General features: G+C 64.4%; 1 protein-coding gene across 1 annotated transcript; it reads right to left on the bottom strand.

Moving 5' to 3' along the window:
- Positions 1-716: 716 nt before the first annotated feature.
- Positions 717-16,218, bottom strand: DNMT3L (DNA methyltransferase 3 like). Its single transcript, XM_047718752.1, is given in 12 exon segments — positions 717-1,047; positions 1,050-1,183; positions 3,461-3,552; positions 6,097-6,236; positions 6,870-6,945; positions 9,206-9,294; positions 10,333-10,417; positions 12,761-12,932; positions 13,885-13,997; positions 14,076-14,155; positions 14,950-14,994; positions 15,225-16,218. Coding segments are annotated over 12 exon segments (1,116 nt in total). The 5' UTR covers positions 15,289-16,218; the 3' UTR covers positions 717-1,021.
- Between the last annotated feature and the right edge of the window lie 1,743 nt (positions 16,219-17,961).

Raw genomic sequence — 17,961 nt, 5'->3', positions numbered from 1 at the left:
AACATCAAACTCCTCCAAAAACACCTTCACTGAAACGTCCAGAATAACATTGGAGCAAATATCTGGGCCCCGTGGCCCAGCCGAGTCAGAACATAAAATTAATCCTTACCACGAATATTCTACTTCAAGGTATTTTTTTAAAAAGATCTTCAGGAGGTCCAATTTTAGCCCTACTTTTCCTCTGCAAGGTGTGCACACGGCTCCCAGCGCTGGCACGGGCCCCGGGGGCTCGTCGCCCCTGCCCAGACGCCCAGGACAAGCTGTCTGTTACCGTCTAATCTGCATCCCTGGGGAATTCCCAGGCTCATCGGGAAAGATCCCTTTGGGATTCATTACATGTGACTTGAAGCCAGCTCTGCGACCGGCTGGGGTGCGCAGGGGTCCCGCCTTCTGTGAGCAAGTCCCTCTCGTGCGAGGGGTCCCAGCGGGCTTGTGCCTCATGCTCGGATCTGGCCTCTGAGCGGCCTGCTCTGTCCTTCTGTCCGTGCTCCCTTTGCTTGCCAAGTGTGATATTCTGTGATGTCCTGCGGCTATCATCAGGCTTGGTGGTTTTCACGATCACGGCCAATGGCGGTCACGTGCCAGCATGGCCAAGGGCGCCAGGGAGCACGGGCCACACCCACTCAGGACAACGGGTCCTGCTCATCTCCCCCCAAGCCCGACCCGCCCCGTCCCACAGGATACAGTACGACCTTACACACAGAAACACAAGAATGTGACCCATAACCAGCACGATAAATATATTTTTTAACTTCTCAACCGGCACACAGAAACATTTTCAGCAGCAAACATGCTTCGTAACGGTCGGGGGCTGGGAACGTCATGCCCCCCCACCTCGGAGAAGGGCACCGCAGGGCTGGGCCCTCATCACCACACCCAAAGGGAAGACACGTCTGTGGCAACCTTGGAAAATCCAAAATCAAGCAAATAAAATAATAATTTGAAAGGAAAAAAGAAACAATGTAAGGAAAGTTGCCTGGTTCTAACAAAAATCTTTTTCCTTCATAGTAAAATAAATCATTTATAAAGAGGAAGTGAGTTCTGTTGAAAATACTTGAAATATTCTCTCAGGGGGAGAAAACAATTCTTCACCAGCTTGGCAGGTCCCTGGCCTGGGGGCTTTGTCCTCTGCCTGTCCGGAGCCAGCAGGGACAATTCGTCGTGGGGAGCCAGGGCCGAGTGCCTGCTGCCAGGGGGAGAGGGAGGCTCATTACCACCCCGAGCTGCCCACGGCCCTGGGGACCAGAGCGGGGGGGTGGAGGGTAGGGGTGGCGGCACATGGGGAAGTTGCTGGTGCCCATCCCGCTAGACAACCCAGAGGTCTCTAAGGGAAGTGTCCTTAGAAGACCTGGCCCTTCTCCTGGGACTCTCCCAGCCAGCGGTAGACAATAAGCCGTCCTGGCAGTAGGGGACGAGATGGAACCCCCTGCCCCCCAGGGAGGAGCTGGTACCCTGGCCCCAGCTCGGCAGGTCCACTTCCCATGGGAAGAGGCCATCGCGGAGGAAACCACACAGAAGAAATGGCAGGACCCAGTGGGCAAGGTTGGGCAAACTGTGCCGCGTGGCATTCCCGGGGAACCCCTGTCCCCGAGAGCCGAGCCATATGGAGCAGGTCCTCGAGGGTCCTGCGGCTGCCGGCGCTGGAGGCCCCGCGTGTGGGGCCAGCCGCGGGGGAGACACACACCGCCTGCCTTGCAGTTTGAGCAGACGGCGGAGCTCACGGCTTCCAGACGCGGCAGCCAGCCCCCCACCCTGCGCCCCCCGTCTCGGGCTCCCAGGCACCCCACCGCAGTCGGGGAACTCCTCTGGGTTTACTTCGGGGATTAAGGCCACAAATGAGGAGCCAGAAACACAAGTGCCCGTCCCAGTCCCCTCCCCAGATGCTTCCCCGGGGCAGCCCCTCGTCCAAGGGACGACACTGGCTGTGGGCAAAATGCTCCCACTTGCAAGGAACGTGAGGCTGGAGACAACGTGAGCCTGAGGGAAGGCGTCCGTGTGAAGACGCTGCTTCCAGCTTTGTCTCTGGGAACCAGGAGCCCCAGTGCTTCCCTGGGCACCTGCATCTCCCTGGCCCCCGCCTGCCCGCCCCCAAGAGGGGGAAGAGGGGGAAGGGCGCTGAGAGCGCAGGTGGGGCAGAAGGGGCGGCCTGACGGTCAAGGCGGTCAAGGCTTCAGAAAACGTGTGGACGCTGCTTCCCCTGGGCTCCGCCTAAACTCAGAACCTGGTGTGGGCCTGGCGAGTGCCGGGCCGGGCGCGCTCTGCTGTGAGCACCTGCCGGGGCGTGTGGCATTGGGAGGCGGGTGGACAGAAGTGTCCAGAAGCTGTCAGGAAAAGGCAAGACTTCGCTTGGATCCTGTCAATGTCAAGGGCAGGGGCCACGAGGCATGGGGTTGGGGGAGGGGGCGGCTGTGTCCTTAGGGGCTCTGGGGCACCGTGTGCAGCTGAGGTCAGGAGCGTGAGGGCAGGCGTCCTGGGAGCAGAAAGCTGTCCAGAGCAGTGGGGCTGGGGGGAGCAGGGGTGTGGGATGCGGGGGGCTGCGAGGCAGACGGGACGTTTGTGGGAAAGAGCAGTCCCAAGAATGTTCTGGCAGCGGCGCCCAGAGTGCAGCGTGTTTGAGGGACTGTCGTTCAGTACAGCCCAGAAATGCATCGTGGGTAAGCCTGCGTGAGAAAGTGAGAGTGAGTGTGCGCAGGTGTGGGTGTGAGCAGATGGGCGTCGCTGTGCGAGCAGGTGTGGGTGTGGGGATGGCTGTGAGCAGGCAGGTGTGAGTGTGCGCAGGTGTGGGTGTGAGCAGATGGGCGTCGCTGTGCGAGCAGGTGTGGGTGTGGGGATGGGTGTGAGCAGGCAGGTGTGAGTGTGCGCAGGTGTGGGTGTGAGCAGATGGGCGTCGCTGTGCGAGCAGGTGTGGGTGTGGGGATGGGTGTGAGCAGGCAGGTGTGAGTGTGCGCAGGTGTGGGGTGTGTAGGGCAGGGCACAACTTCAAGGGGCTGCGGCGGGAGGCGCACATGGCCAGGTGACGTGTGTCTGGGAGCGGGGACTCTCTTCCCGGGACTTGGGGAAGCACCGCCTATTCCCGAGGGGAGAAGCCCGGACAGGCCCAGTGCCAGCAGCCGGGGAGAGGTCCCCAGTGTGGGAGCGGGCATTCCTGACCTTGATCATGCCCTGAATTTGGGGGGTGGACCTAGGGCCTGCCAGACCCAGCCCCTGACATGGGCACAGAGGCAGCCCGGGCAGGGCTCTGTGTTCCTTTGGTGAAACCAACGCCACACCAGCGCCCCCCAGCCCCCCCCAGCGCCCAGCCCCGCCAGCGCCCCCCAGCCCCCGCCAGCGCCCAGCCCCACCAGCGCCCCCCAGCCCCCGCCAGCGCCCAGCTCCACCAGCGCCCCCCAGCCCCCGCCAGCGCCGCCCAGCCCCGCCAGCGCCCGCCCCGCCACGCCCAGCCCGCGGCCGTGGAGCGCACAGGGACCTTCTCACAGCTGGGACGTTGCTCCACACGTGCACGGCGTCCTGCACGGCTCGGCCACAGACGTCCTGCATGGTCACGGGGTCGGCCTGCAGGGTGGGAATGTCGGCTGGGGAATCAGGGACGACCTCTGGCCCCCACGGTGGCAGCAGGCCTCAGCCACCCTGGCACCACGTCGGGCCCTCCGGACTGCGTCTCCGGCTACCGTGCTTGTGTGTCACGTCTGTTTCCCTTGATGACCTTTGAGGGAAAGAGGCTGAGATCGTGTCGTAAAACTTCTCTCGGGCGGACTTCCCATTTCCTTGTTCCCCCGGGTCACACGCGGGTTCCCCTCCGCTCCAGCACAGAGGAAGACCCCCCTGCAGGACAGTGACGTCCGTGGTCTTGCTGCTAAGGCTGTTTTGCTTTGGGAAGATAAAAGGCTTTGTTGGGAGAAAAGAGTTTTCGGAGAGGCTGGCCTCAGGAGCCGAGGGGGCTGCCTGGATCCTGGAGCCCCTGAAGCACGGGGTGGGGGTGGGAGGGAGATGGATCCTCCACCAATGGGAGGGGGAGCCACAGGAGGGAGGGGGCATCAAGGAGAAACTGAGGCAGGAAGCCCCCTGGTCCCTGACACCCAGCAGGACGCAGGCTGAGTTGGCCCGCGCGCCTCGTTCCCAAGCCCATCGCTGCGGACACACGGGCCTCGTCCTACACACACAGGCCCGGCGGGGGGAGACACGCAGCGGCTGCCTGTTCCGCAGGGACAGATGTTTCTTGATTTGTCCCCCAGAACCCACCACCGGGACCTGCCCGGGCAGCCGGGGAATGAGGCTGGTGAGCGGCCCCCGGACCCGGTTCTCTACAACACGTGGTCAGGCCTCCAGGTCAGAGCCAGCCCTTCCGTTCTGGACACCGAGGGCTACGAATCCTGTCTCACATCCCCTCCCGCTCCAGGCGGGGCTGGCCCCCCAGGATGGGATCCCCGAGGGGAGGCAGACACACAGCCCGGCCTCCTGGAGGACGTAGAGACGCAAGAACGTGGAGATGCCGCGCTCCAAACTGCACGGAGGTGAACAGACGTTTAACCTCAGACCCCGTCACAGGCCCTAGAAACACGGCCCTTCCGGGGACAGTCAGCGGAAGTCTTCGCTGCAGGGAGGACGCCCTGCCCGGGCCTGTCACCCACCCCGGGTGTCTCCACGGGGCTCCCCCCGCTGAGAAGGCTGGGTGTCGTCAGCACCCGATCGCCTTGTTCTCGTTTGTCATCCTGACTACCGTCATCGGCGTGCGCGTTCCGTGCGTCGCCTGTTTCTGCGGGTTCTGAGACGAAGCTCTCCCCTTTGGAGGCCGACACGCGGCTGTTGTGAATGTTTGTGCAGAACACCCGTCACCCGCCAGGGCGAAAACACACGGTACCATGTGCAACACATCTAGGTCTCCCCACCCCGGCAGGAACGCACGTGCACCGCAAGACGGGGGCTGTTAGAGACAATGCGGGGCGCAGGGAGCACGGGACCCATTTCTGGGACAGGCAGACCCGGACGGGGTGTCCCGCCAACGCCGCGCTCCGACAGCGTCTGACAGGCGCCTGCACCACGAGACAAAGGCAGGGCACCGCAGGGGTGATGTCGGACGAGAAGACGACTGCTCTCTGCAGAGGACCGGCCCAGACACCCAGAAAGTCTAACCTAGTCGGCCAGAAACCGCTGTGATCCTCAAGGTGACGCGGTAAGGCCTCGGAGCCAAAGGAGCCCGACGGACAGTGCAGTGAGTCGCACACACATCTGAACCCGCCAGATGGCAAGGCGGAAGGTCTGGAAAATCTCAGGGGGACCCAGGCCCCCACACAGCAGGACTGCAAGGAAGAGTGTGCACCCCCGTGGGCCACCAGGGACCAGGACTGCTCCACGGCAGATGGTTGCGGCCGCGAGGATGACAGACTTTGGTACACGCACGCCCCCCGGGTCCATCCCACAGACACCCACACACGCACTGCATCGGTCCTTTTTTGCGACTGAGCAAAGTAAAGCCGCACAAAACATGCCACTGAAGCGGCGAACGAGGGCGGCCGGTCCGCAGCAGAGGGGCTCGGAGGGGCTGGTTCGGAGAAAGCGTCCACAGATCTGAGGCATCTGCGTAAAGCAGCCCCGAGGTAGCCAGGCGAGGGGACAGGGCCCGGTGGCCAGGAGCTTTCCGCTGTGAGTGTGGGGGGGTCGTCCTGAGAGGGGACGCCAGGCCCCAAGGGTGTCCTGTCCCGGGGGGTCAGTGCTGGGAGGGCCCTGGCCGGGGAGCCCAGGGCGGCTGCTCTCAGGGTCAGAATTCAGGGGGGCAGAGAGAACACCCAAGGCTGTTGGCGCCCAGAGGCCGAAGGCCCGTGTGGTTCTGTGCACGTGTGTGGCGTGTGACCGCGTGCTCGGCATACGGAGATGTTTCTGGGCACGGCCGGGAGCCCCACGCTGGCAAGTGCGGAAGGAAGTACAGGAACCACGGGTTGCCGGACACCCTCCAAGGCCACCGCAGGTCTGTGCCTCGGGAGAGCCGTGGGCCCTCCTGAGTCCCGAGAAGGGGGGGCTCCGGGCGGGGCCGTGAGCCCTGCTGTCCCCGGGGAGGTCACCCTGACCCGCCCTGACGCCCTCCTGGACTGCGGCTCGTACCTCCAGGAAGCGAGTGGCTACGTGCCGGTCATCTTGGCTCAGCACCAGATTGTCCACGAACATCCAGAAGAAGGGCTGCCGGCTGCCTGGGCTGGGCCTGGCGTACTGCAGGACGCGGTGGAACTGGAACAGGTACCACACTGGGGGGGGTGTGCAGGGGTGGGGGGAAGGTGCCCAGTGAGAGGGTGCGGTGTGTGGGGAGGCTAAGTGGCTGGGGGAGGGTGGGCAGGTGTGGGGAGGGGGTGCTGAGGGGCTGGGGAGGCAGGGGTGACTGTGGGACAGCCATTCCGGTGTGGCTGGCCTGGCCTGGGCTCTCACGTGTTCCCCAGGGCAGGCCTGTCCCCTCCAGATTGACTGGGCCTCAAGGGCCCTGGGGTCCGTGTGGCCCCGGGCGCCGACCCCAGCCTCCCCCAGGGCGCCCGCATCAGGAAGGGACCGAGGCACTTAAAATAGCGCAGGGCGAGAGGTGCCCGCGAGCAAAGTGCTTGCCTGTGTCCGGGAGAGCACGTGCGACAGAGACATGGCGCACGGCAGGTGGGGGCCGGGAAGCTTCTGGGGTGACAGATTCCCCACCCCCACTGTCCGGTGCAGTGTGGCTTCCCGCGGCTCAAAACCACCAGACCATACCCGCCAAGGGGGCAGGTTGCTCATGCAGGGGAGGCCCGGGGATGGCTGTTTGTAGGAACGCAGGCTGCTGGCGAACGCTGCTGTCGCTCAGGTGCAGGATGGTGGGGACAAGAGGGCTGTGACACGGGCGGGCCGCCACATCTTACCTGGCGGGTGGTCACAGGCCTGGCCGACGGGGGGTGTGGCGCCGTACACGAGGTCAAACGGGCCCCACGCTTCCACCTGCCGGAGACGGGCACACTGCCGATGGCCGCGCGGGACAGCCCTGTCCTGCCACATGCTCGCACAGCCCAAGTGCCCCCACAGCAGCGGGCACCCCGTGGGTCCCGGTGGGTGGCTTGCGATAGGGTTGAGACCCCACAGGGCCCTGGTGGGACAGTGAGGCCCACCAGGTCAGACCTGCCACAGTGGCTCTTGGTGGCCCCGGCCTCGGGGACACGCGGAGCCCAGCCTCTGTCCTCTGAGGAGAGGCCAGCACCCCGCAGGGCATGTGGGATCTGAGGTGACGCCTCTGCGTCTTACAGAACCGCCCCGGGAAGGTCGGCACCGTGACTGGCTGGAATTCACACAGATTCTGTGCGCGTCCCTGACGTGATAGCGGGTGGCCGGGAGCTGACCGCTGGCCACCACCTTCCCCGCCAGCCATCAGCAGCCGTCAGCCGGCCCTGCAGGCCCAGGAAAAAAGACAAAATCCACCCCCACTCATACCCGGGCAGACAACAGTGGACGCTCTTCAACAAAGGGACCCAAGCACCCCTCTCCGGGGGCCCGAGAGATTCCCGCCAATGACAGTTCTAGGCCCTGTCATTCTATTAAATAAAGAAATTAATGAGAGACCCAGATACCTGACGACTGGTTTTCTGACCACCCCAAGCTGCTAACCAAGAGCCCACATCCCATGATATGCCCCTAATCCTTGTGTCCCCTCCAGCCGGTCCCTGTGTCCCCCCAGGGCTAATAACACGCAGTGTGCTCCTGGGGGCGTCTGGCCACTGGGCTCAGGGACGGCAGGGTCGTCTGCACAGAAGAGAGGGCGTCAGGGGCGAGAAGCCAAGAGTGGGCTGACGGTCCCAACAGTCAGCCGCTCGCCCCCGGAACCTGGGGCAGCGAAGTTTCGCACAGAGAAAAACCGAGTCTAAGCGAGGACCTCCAGGTCCCCCACAGCTGCCGGCCCCCCTCCAGCCTGGACCAGAGCCGTCTGGGACAGCTGCAGCAGGTGCAGGTGTGGACCGCTGCTCCCCACCTCTAGGAGGGGCTGCCAACAGAGTGGCCTGCGTCATGGGCCTCGCGAAAGGAAGTGAGCCCGGAGGGGCGGCGTGGGGCACTGAGGGACGCCACGCACCCCTGAGCTGGGCTTGCTGGAACAGGTGTCCCCGGGGCTACAGAGAGAACACAGATTTCCAGTACTGCATCAGGAGCGCTGCCACACGTCACTGATCGCAGGTGTCACGGGACTATCAAAGAGGCTTGCCACAGAAGACGGGTGTCCCGCCTTGTTCCCAACCGCGGGGCTGAGGGGCAGGGAGATACCCTGGGCAAGGGAGGCCTCGTGTCACCCGCCTGTCCCATGCCCTGTCTTACCCTTGAGGGACGACCTTGCCCTGGGGTCTGGGAGAAGCATCACGCAGGGACGGGCTCCAGAAAGGCCCCATGGGGGATCGTCTAAAGGGGATGGGGTGAGGGCAGACGGGGGGTCTTGGAGGAGGCCCATAGGCATGGCGTTTAAGGGTGTGGGGTTCAGGTGTGCCCCACAAAGAGACAGCACCAGCTTTGGGGCAGGAGGGCCCAGGGTGTGACGAGGCTGCCCGGCTTCCCCAGGCGCAGCCAGAGAGGAGGTCCAGCCCCTCGGACCACCGGCTCCGGGCCTGACGGGGGGCAGAGCCGTGGGGCAGGGACAGCACAACCCCACGTGGGCCCCTCCTCGTGGCCGGCCACCCCCTTCAGCAGCCTGCACTCCCGGCTCTCAGCCCCCTCTCCTGCGCCAGAGACGGACAGACCAGGTCCTCCTGCCCCGGGGCCACCAGGGGAGGCTGCCCAGCCCCCGCCTGTCAGCCGCAAAGGGCTGCTGGCCGAGCAGGGGCCTCCTGAGTCATCTCGAGGCACTTCCTCCCAGGCCGCTGTCCCAGCCAGCAAGAGACGGCCTTCGAGGGAGCCAGAACATTCTGTTGTTGTGTTCGGAGAGTGCCCCCAGCGATGAGCTGCTGGGTTCCAGACTTTCTTTGAGACCCCGGGCGGGGCTGGAGCCTGCTGTCTGGGCCGCGCTGTGCCCGGTGCCAGGAGTGGTCCCCGGGCTCTCCACACCTTGGTGGGGATGTCGGGCCCACGGCTGTGCTCTGGGCTGTGGCAGCGTGGGGCCCACAAACACGGTCCTCTCCTCTCTCCCCTGCCTCCGGGTGCCATCCCTGCCCCCCGCCCCCCACCCCCGGATCTCCCGCACACCCGAGCTTGTCCTCGCCCCCCGGGGGCACGCAGCAGCACTTACGTCCTTCCTCACGACATCTGTGACATCGTCCAGGTGCTTCAGTCCCCCCGGGGCGGAGCCGCTCTCCAGGAAGCCGAGACTCACGAGCTCTGCGTGGGGAGACATGAGGAGGGCACTGAAGGGCCGGTGCGTGACCCCCGCAGTACAAAACGGCCAATGGCTGATCCGAAAACTCGAGCAAACGCTCGCTGGTTCACGAGCTGACGGGGGCTGAGGACGACGCTGTGTGCGACGTCACACGCCAAGCCAGCAAACCCCCCGGGTGCTGATTTAAGAAACTCAAGGGATTTGTTGCAAAACCAGGCCTTCTGGGGCTGTGGTGTCAGGCTCTGGGTTAGGAAACCCGCCAGGCCGTGGTGTTCTGGCGGACGTCACCCGGCCAGGCTGTGGGACACGTGGGCGTGGTGGCGGGAGCCCTCGGCCTGCGGCTGGGAAGAGTCGTCCAGAAAGGACCTCACTGACTAGACCAAGGGAAGCAGCCTCGGGGTGAGGAGGCCGGGGCGGTGACTCCTGGCCCCTTCCGCTGGCCGCTGCCCGCTCTGGCCGCAGGCCCCTGGTCCGCAGCATGGTGCCCACAGGCCGCCTTGGCCGCGGTGCGCATGGCCCAGAGCCCAGGGCCCGGAATGGAATGAATGAATCCCCCGAATGCATTTGGCCAGAGACTAAGAAGTGTTTTCATGGGTTCCTCTCATGTCTACTGGGCCCAGAAGAATCCAGAGGGTTTCCAAAGGCCCCAGCAGGTGGGGGTCAGTGAGGGGCCCGGGCGGCAGGGGCAGGACCCCCAGCAAGGCTGGAAGGCGTCACATGGCCAGCAAGCTGGGGGTCTGTGTGGAGAGGGAGAGGTGGGCAGCCCTGTGGGGCGGTCAGGCACGCGGCGAGGTCTGGAGTGGACTTCGTGTTCGGAGGCCGTGGGCGGGCCGCTGCTGGTGGGCCCCTCTAGGAGGACCGCCTGGGCCCACGGCCCCACCTCGTGACATTTTGCATCCACGCTCGCTTCCTGCGTGTTGGCTCCCGGGAGGGATCCCCGGGCTCCTCTCCGGCCCTGCCCGCCCGCCTGCCGCCTGCCCCTCAGGGAACATTCTTGGGTCCGTCCCCAGGGCAGGACCCGCAGCCCTCACTACACTCACCTCTCCTGATGTCCCCAAAGAGGGACAGCACCCGGACTGGCTCTCTCTTCCACACGGGCACCGTTTTATACGTCTCCAGCGAATTCTATTAAAAACACAGTTCTCGAGGTGACGGCTGCAGAGCCCGTGAGGCACGAGGAAATGTCTTTCTGGTCCTGCAGAGGCATTTCCCGACCGAGGGAGACACCCCTGAACGCGCCTCCAGGCCAGGCTGGCCCTGCCCCCACCCCCAGGTGGCCTCCCAGGCTGAGGTCTCCAGCCCTGACCCCCGCCGGCTCATCTCCAGCGTGGAGAAGGCAGGAGCGAGGGCCTTTTCCTGATGGCGGAGGAAGGAAAGTGGATCCTGAGAGGAAGCACTTCCTCTGGGCTTCTCGGGGGATCCTGAGTTGTACGACAGTGGGATTCCCCGACTCCTCTCCTTCCCCATGTGGGCTCTCCATGTGGTCCCCGAGCCACGGGGCAGCTCTGTGAGCTCCCAGCTGAGGACAAAGGACAGGAGAGCTCCGACCTGCCCCTTCCAGGACGCTCGCTTGTGCCTCAAACACCCCAGAGCCCCTGCCTCCAGGAGGATGCACTTGGGGGTTCCTGCTGTCCCACGAACAGGGCATCAAGCTGCCATCTGGCAGAGCCCAGGCCTGAGGGGGTGACCCCGAGCCATACGGGGAAGGGTCTGCCCCGGGTGGAGCCGACGGGTGGGGTGTTCGGAGGTGTGTGTGAGGAGGCCAGTGGCTCTGATGGACCCCGGGGGCGTCCTGGTCCCCTGCTGCAGCTGTGGCGGCGGGGAGCTCCTTCCTCCTGCCCCCACCCAGCCTGACACCACTTCTGACACCAACTTCATTTCCTTTCCGAGGGGAACTTCCCGCAGCTGACAAGCGTGGTGTCTGCCTGCAGGGGGATGGACTGCACTGATGGGGTGGGAAGAAGGTTCTACTAGGATCGCGTGCACTTCTGTTTCCAAGAAGCACCATAAGGCCCGTCAGGCATGGAGCACAAACTGTCCATTCTCCTGGGCAGTGCCAGGCGCCTGACAGGCCCACCCTGTGCCCAGGTGACCAGCAAGGAGGTGCGGGTGTTCCCAGAACTGTTGTGGCCAAGCAACTGGGTAAGGGTGCCCCGGGCCAGCACCAGGTCCCAGGATAGAGGGGAGCCCGCAGAGGGAGCACCCCAGGGCTGGCACACGCTCTCCCCCAGCCTGCTGGCACCCCCAGCCCTGCCTGTGAGACAGTGGCTCTGGTACATCCTGGGGGGCGGTGGGCAGCCCCGTCACCCCACCTGCTTCCCACCACACAGGAGCCGCCCCAGAAAGCCCACTCCACAGAGCTGGGGGTCTGCCCTCTTCTCACATCCACGGGGTGAGTCCTGCTCGGTAAGAAGACTCTGCCCAACCTCCAGAAGGAGCCGGAGGCTGGGGGTAGCTGGAGTCTGGGGGGGAGCCCGAGGCTGGGGGGAGCCTGAGGCTGGGGGGAGCCCAAGGCTGGGGGAGCTGGAGGGGGTGCCCGGTTTTGGCAGATCTGGGTGTGGGTCACTTGCTGTCCCTGCCTGCTCCCCCAGAGTGACCATACTTCCGTCCTAGCTTCCTGGGGCTGCCGTAACACGAAATACAAGCTATGGCCTAAAACCACTCCTGTATGTTTGCTCTGGAGACCCAGAAACCCCAAGTCTGGGTGCAGCTGGTCTGGCTCCTTCCAGGGACTCCGAGGGAGGTCCTCCTGCCCAGCGTCCCTGTGCCGGCAAGAGCTCCTTGGCTGGCAGACGGTCCCTCCCACGGCTCACCTGTGGTACGTGGCTGGCTTCCTTCTGGGTGTCTCCATCCCTGTCTCCTACGACACCTGTCACTGCCTTGCAGGGGCTCCCCAAGCAGGATGATCTCACCCGGAGACCCGGAGCTAAGTCGCACCCACAGAGACCCCAGTTCCAACATCGGCCCCCGTCCCAGGAACCACGGGCTAGGACTTGGAAGACGTAGCTCAACTCACTCGGATGAACCCATAGCTCCTGCCTAGCTCACGGCTCCTGGCCTCCACCCTCGAGAGGTCCCGCGTCCATGCCCTGTGTCCGTGACCCGTCTGTGCCCCACTGCACTCTGTCCCTGCCTATGCCTGCTGCCTCGGGGTTTGCTCCCATTTGCCGGACTCGGGTCCCACCTCTGCTGAGGCCCAGCCCCGCCTGCCGCGAATGCTCACTCCCTGCTTGGCAGAAGCTCGCCCTCCAAACCCCGGGGCTCCCCCGGCCAGTGGGGCGCGCCCTCGGGGAGGAAAACGAGGCAACAGCATTTGCTTCAAGCCGGTTTCATCATCGGCTCTCAGAGCCACTAGTAGCAGAGGAACGTGACAGTCACGGCCCTGCGCTTCGCCATCAGTCCTGGAAGCCCGGTCCCCAGCCTCCCCCAGCCCCCTCCCCCCACCCCCGCCCCCGCGCTGCCTCTCACCGACTCGCGGTCACAGAAGGCCTTCAGCCCGCCCCGCCACTTCTGCCGCCTCTGCAGGAGCCCGCTGCGGGGGAAGGGCAGGCACAGGAAGCACACCCAGTTGCTCATGGCCTGCGCCCTCCCCGACGTCCCGGGGCCCACCAGCGTGTCCACACACTCGAAGCAGTAGCATCTAGAGTCAAACGGTCACGGTCACGGATGCGGCCTTCCCTCGGCCACCGGGCAGCTGGGAGCCGGCTCTGGCTTCGGAGCGAGGGAGAAGCCTCCCTCATGCTCCTGGGGGGCAGAGTGAGAATAAGCTGACCCCCGGAACGGGGCCCAGTCCCTCCCAGGAACCCAGAGTGACAGGGGCAAGCGTCTGCAGAAGACAGCCGTGTGGGGGGTGATCTGCGATTTTCCGGCAGATTCCTCAGAATCCGCTCTGGCTGTGGGAAGTCAGGGTCTCCCAGCCAAGCCGAGGGCGAGGACACCAGCCGGAGGTGGGAGGGAGACGGAAGTACAGTGGCCCAGGGGAGGACCGCAGCTGGGGCGCGGGCGGCCCCTGCCTGGCCCCGAGCCTGACCGCCTGTCCCCAGGGAGCGGGTGTGCGTCACTTCCCCGCTCATGACTGAGGTTGCCGCATGCCTTGGCACTGACAACAGTGAGGAGAAAACTCGGGGACGCAAATCTGCTAACACCCCACCGCCCCCACGTCAAGGCTCCACACCACACAAGACACTGGGCTGGAGATGGAAATCGTCTTGGGGGCACGTCCCCCCACTCTCCGGCTGAGGCACCCAGAGGCTGGGTGAGCCCTAGATGGTGGGCAGGGGCTCACCGTCCCGCCTTCCCGACGGCTCTGAGCGCCCCCCATGCCGAGGCCCCTACGGCACGAAGGTCCTACTGCCCTCCCCGCAACCCCCCCACCGGGGCTGAGCCCCACCCCCGCTCTGAGCCACCTGCTGCACAGAGGCCCCCCTCCCCAGGCTGAGCACCCCCTCTGAGCCCCCCACAGAGCCCCCCACAGAGTCACACACCCCCACTGAGTCCCCCCCAGAACCCCAGGGCTGAGCCCCCACATACACACAAAGCCCCCCCACCTCCTCCCCCCACCCCGCCCCGCTGAGCCCCGCCCCCAGCCGCACCGGGTGCAGTCTGGGTTCTCACAGATGAGCAGGGTCTCCCCGGCGCAGCAGATGGAGCAGTAGGACTGGTACCCGTCATCGTCGTACAGGAAGAGACAGTCCAGAAACTTGTCCTTGGAGAGGGCAGAGCTGGGCTGGCACCTCCCCGGGCCCAAGGCCCCCAGCAAGGCCCCCCTCGGCTCCCCACTTACCTTGCAGGGGGCGCACATGCCGCCTTCAAACAGCGGGTGCTGCGTGTGCACCCGGAAGCTCCCGCAGCAGATGCACACGTCTGAGCACACGGGGTCGCAGCGGGGGTCGTGGCACCAGCAAACGAGCGACACACTTAGCAACGGGGGAACACAAGGAGGGCAAGGCCCACGCACGGACAGGAGCCCCTGCTCCCGGATCCGGGGGACTCGACCTGGTCACTGTGCCGGGTCCCCCCCACCGGTGCACACACCCCTCTCAGAGTCCCAGCTGGCTTTTCTGGTTTGGGTTCTTTTGTTTGCAAAGATTGATAAACGGACCCTAAAATGCATATGGGGGGTGTGGGTGGCTCCTTGGGTCAGCGACTCCTGATTTTGGCTTGGGTCGGGTCACGACCTCAAAGTGACCTGCCTCGGGCTGTGTGCTGGGCACCGGTAGGCTTCAGATTCTCTCTCCTTCTGTCTGCCCCTCCTCCCTGCCCCGCCCCCCCTGCAGGTGTGCTCGCTCTCTCCAAAGAACAAATCTTTAGAAAATGCATATGGAAACCCAAGGGATGAAGAACCGGCAAATCCACAGAGAAACACAGAAAAACAAAGGAGAGTCACGGTTGCCTAATGCTGGAAAGGGGAGGCAGTACCCCAGGTGGGGTCCTGGGTTTCTTTTTGGGGGAATGGAAAGTGAAGTGAAAATCTCCACTGTGGGGAAGGTTGCGTAACTCCGGGACTGTACTGGGAGACACTAGAATGAAGCTTTGGGGCCCTGGGGTGGGTGCGGGGAGAGGAGCAGGACCCCCACAACGGCCAAGGCCTTCTCCACGACGCCGAGCAAGGCTGGCCGCAGCCGGCTGACCTTCCCTCTACCCCCGCCAGGGCTCACCTTCTATGTCCCTCTGGTTCACCCTGACTTCATGCGCAAGAAGCCCTGAAAAAAGAAACGAGAAGGGGCCGCTCCCTCTCCGGCCTTCCTCTCATGTAAACGTGGCCCAGTGTCACAGGGTGACCTGATCTCACGGGAACTGACGGGCGGCGGGGGAGGGGTGCCTCCTGCCTCTGCCAGGTATGTGGGTATTCCAGAAGCCTGGCACCGTAGACATGGCCCAGGCCTGGGGCTGGCTCCCTCGGGGAGGGACCCGTCCTCGAATGAGCCCTCACCTCTGCAGGGCGCAGGGGAAGCCGGCGCGGACAGCTCGCTGGAGCCCACCAGGATGACATCCATGCTCTGTTCCGTGTCCGGCTCCAGGACTGGGACAACCACATGGAGACCCCGCCGGGAGACAGGACACGGACAGAGGGAGAAAACGGCCGGTGGGCCTCTGCCTGAGAACCCTGGCTCCCAACACAGGGGCGCACCTGATCACCCAGCTTGGGCCCCCCCTACGGTGCTGCCTACCCCTCCTGACCCAGCACCTCCGGCCAGGAAGACCTGTGGGGAGCGCCAATCATGCCCCAAGGCCCAGTGTGTCCCCTGTGGGCTGTCCCTCCCGGCCCAGGGCCCCTGCCACCTTGGAGGGCCCGGTGGGCTTCTCTCCACAAAGGGGAGGGCAGGGGGCCTGAGGTGGGCTGGAGGGCCCCAGGTCCACCCCCAGCTGTGGGTCCCTCCAACACCCCCGTGCTCTCTCCTCCCATAGGGTCCCCCAGACCCCCTCCTGTGGTCTCCCCCGATGACACCCCCAGCGCAGGAGGCCAGGAGCAGTAGGAAGGGCTCACGGATTTCGCAGGCAGCCTGCCACGGCTCCTCCTCGGGGGGCAGCTCGGGGTCGGAGCGGCCCAGGGCCTCCACACTCGGGGTCCCCTCGGGCGAGAGAGCCATGACACCGTGAGGTGACGGGGGCTTCCCAGAAAACGCCTGCAGTCGAAGAACTGGGGGCCAGGGGTGTGGACCGGCAGGAGAGTACTGGGGTGGGGGTTGCGCAGGGCTCCCACGTGACGCCTGACGTGCGGGGGCGGGGGTGGGGCGGGGGTGGCACGGCAGAGGGGTGTGGAAACCCTCACTGCCAGGGGGTGCTGGGTGGAATGGTGAAGGGCTCACGCCGGGCACTCATACTGGGTGGGGGTTTGGGGGTGCGTGGGGGAGGGTGAGGACCGCCCTCAGGATGGGTGGGGTTAAGAGCCCACATCTGTGAGGAGGTTTAGGGTGTGGGAGGAGGGGGGCGGAGTTGGGGGGCAGCTAGGGAGCTGGGTGGGGGAGGGGTGCTGGGGGCGGGGCTTAGGGGCTCAGTGCTCTGGGCTGGGGTGGAGGCGGGGCTCCCGCAGGGGAGGGCAGGAGGGGCAAGGGTCGGGGTGAGGGAGTTCTGTGCTGGCTTGGGTAGCTGGGGGTGGCTTCCAGAGTGGGGCTGAGGAAAAAGGAGCGGGGGGCATTTACTGCGGGTGGGAGGGGCCCAGGGACAGCGGGTGGGGGGTCGTGTTTGGGAGGGGGACACCTTTGAGCCCTCCTGGGGACTCCGCAGGGACCCAGCCTCAGGACGGTTACAGGGCTGGGATGTTGGGGTGATACCAGGGGAGGGGTAGTAACTCCCTTTCCCCCAGCTTGGATGTGGGCCCAGGGACTTTCCAGTGAAAAGTGCAGAATGGGGGGGGGGTAATTCTGCACGGACCCCCGCCTCTGCTGGGTGACCTGGCTTGACTTCCTCAGTGACAAGGAGGGCGCTCCTGCTCTGGGGTCTTCCTCCCAACAGCCCACGAGCTCTAATCTCTCGACCCATGAGAACATCTGCGGAAGATTCCAGTAGGGGGACTTTCTGCAAGGTCCCGCCCAGGCATTCTCCAAACCGCCAAGGTCCTGAGCAGAGGCTAAGGACGTCCACAACACGGTCACAGCCAAGAGGAGCCCAGGGAGACCTGCAACTGAAATGTCCCGCGGGGTCTTGGGAGGGAAAAGGACGGGAGGGAAATGGGAGGAAACAGGAGTGCACCGCGGCCAGTTAGCGTGGGTGACTGTGTCAGCGGCGCTCGTCCGTGGGGACGGACCTCCCCCTGCCAGGCTGTCGCCCGATGACAGAGGATAACGGGGCAGCTGTGCAGTCTGTGGGAAGCTGGGACTACGAGCTCGGCAACCTGACTGTAAAGGTAAAAGTACAGAACTTGCTGGAATTATTACTGTTGTTCAACCACGCGGTGTCGTCAGCTGTCGTCCCCGCGGTGCGTTATGTTCCCAGGACTTGCTTATGTACCCGGAACAGCGTGTGTTTCGGCCACCTCCACCCAGCTCGTCACCCGACCCCTCGGCCTCCCCCGCCAGCAACCACCAGCCCGTTCTCTGCGGCCCTGAGCGCAGAGTGTGTGTGCGCGTGTGCGTGTGGGTGTGTGCGTTCCGATTCCACACCTAAGAGAGGTCCTGCGGGGAGGCAATTACGGGGTTTCATTCCTTTGTAGAATTTAAGAAACAAAACAGAGGAACGCAGGGGAAGAGAAGGGAAAGGGAAATAAACTTAAGACCAAAACAGAGAGAGAGGCAACTCGTAAGAGATGCTAAACTCTGGAAAATAATCAAGGTCGCCAGAGGGGAGGGGGCGGGGGGTGGTGGTGACTGGGGGCCGGGCAGGAAGGAGGGCTCGATGGGACGAGCGCTGGGTGTTGTACGCCGCTGACGAGTCACCAAACTCTACCTCTGAAACTAGTTAATACACTCTGTGTTAATTGAATTTAAATAAATTTAGATAAAACAAAAAAGAGGTCATATGGGGTTTGTCTTTCTGTCGACTTCACTCACTTGGCATAATGTCCTCAAGGTCCTTCCACGTTGCAAATGGCAAGATTTCCTTCTTTTCAGGGCACACGGTAGCCCTGTCCGCACGCCGCGTGTTTTCTCTCCATCCTCCCACCAACACTTAGGTGGTTTCCAGGTCGGGGCTGTTGCCGTCGTGCCGCAGTGAGCACGGGGGTGCACGTC

This window comes from Lutra lutra, chromosome 1 (assembly GCF_902655055.1).
Source record: "Lutra lutra chromosome 1, mLutLut1.2, whole genome shotgun sequence".
Classification (NCBI taxonomy): Eukaryota; Metazoa; Chordata; class Mammalia; order Carnivora; family Mustelidae; genus Lutra; species Lutra lutra.
The sequence above is the reverse complement of the archived record's forward strand: the minus strand, read 5'-3'. Positions and strand labels throughout refer to the sequence as shown.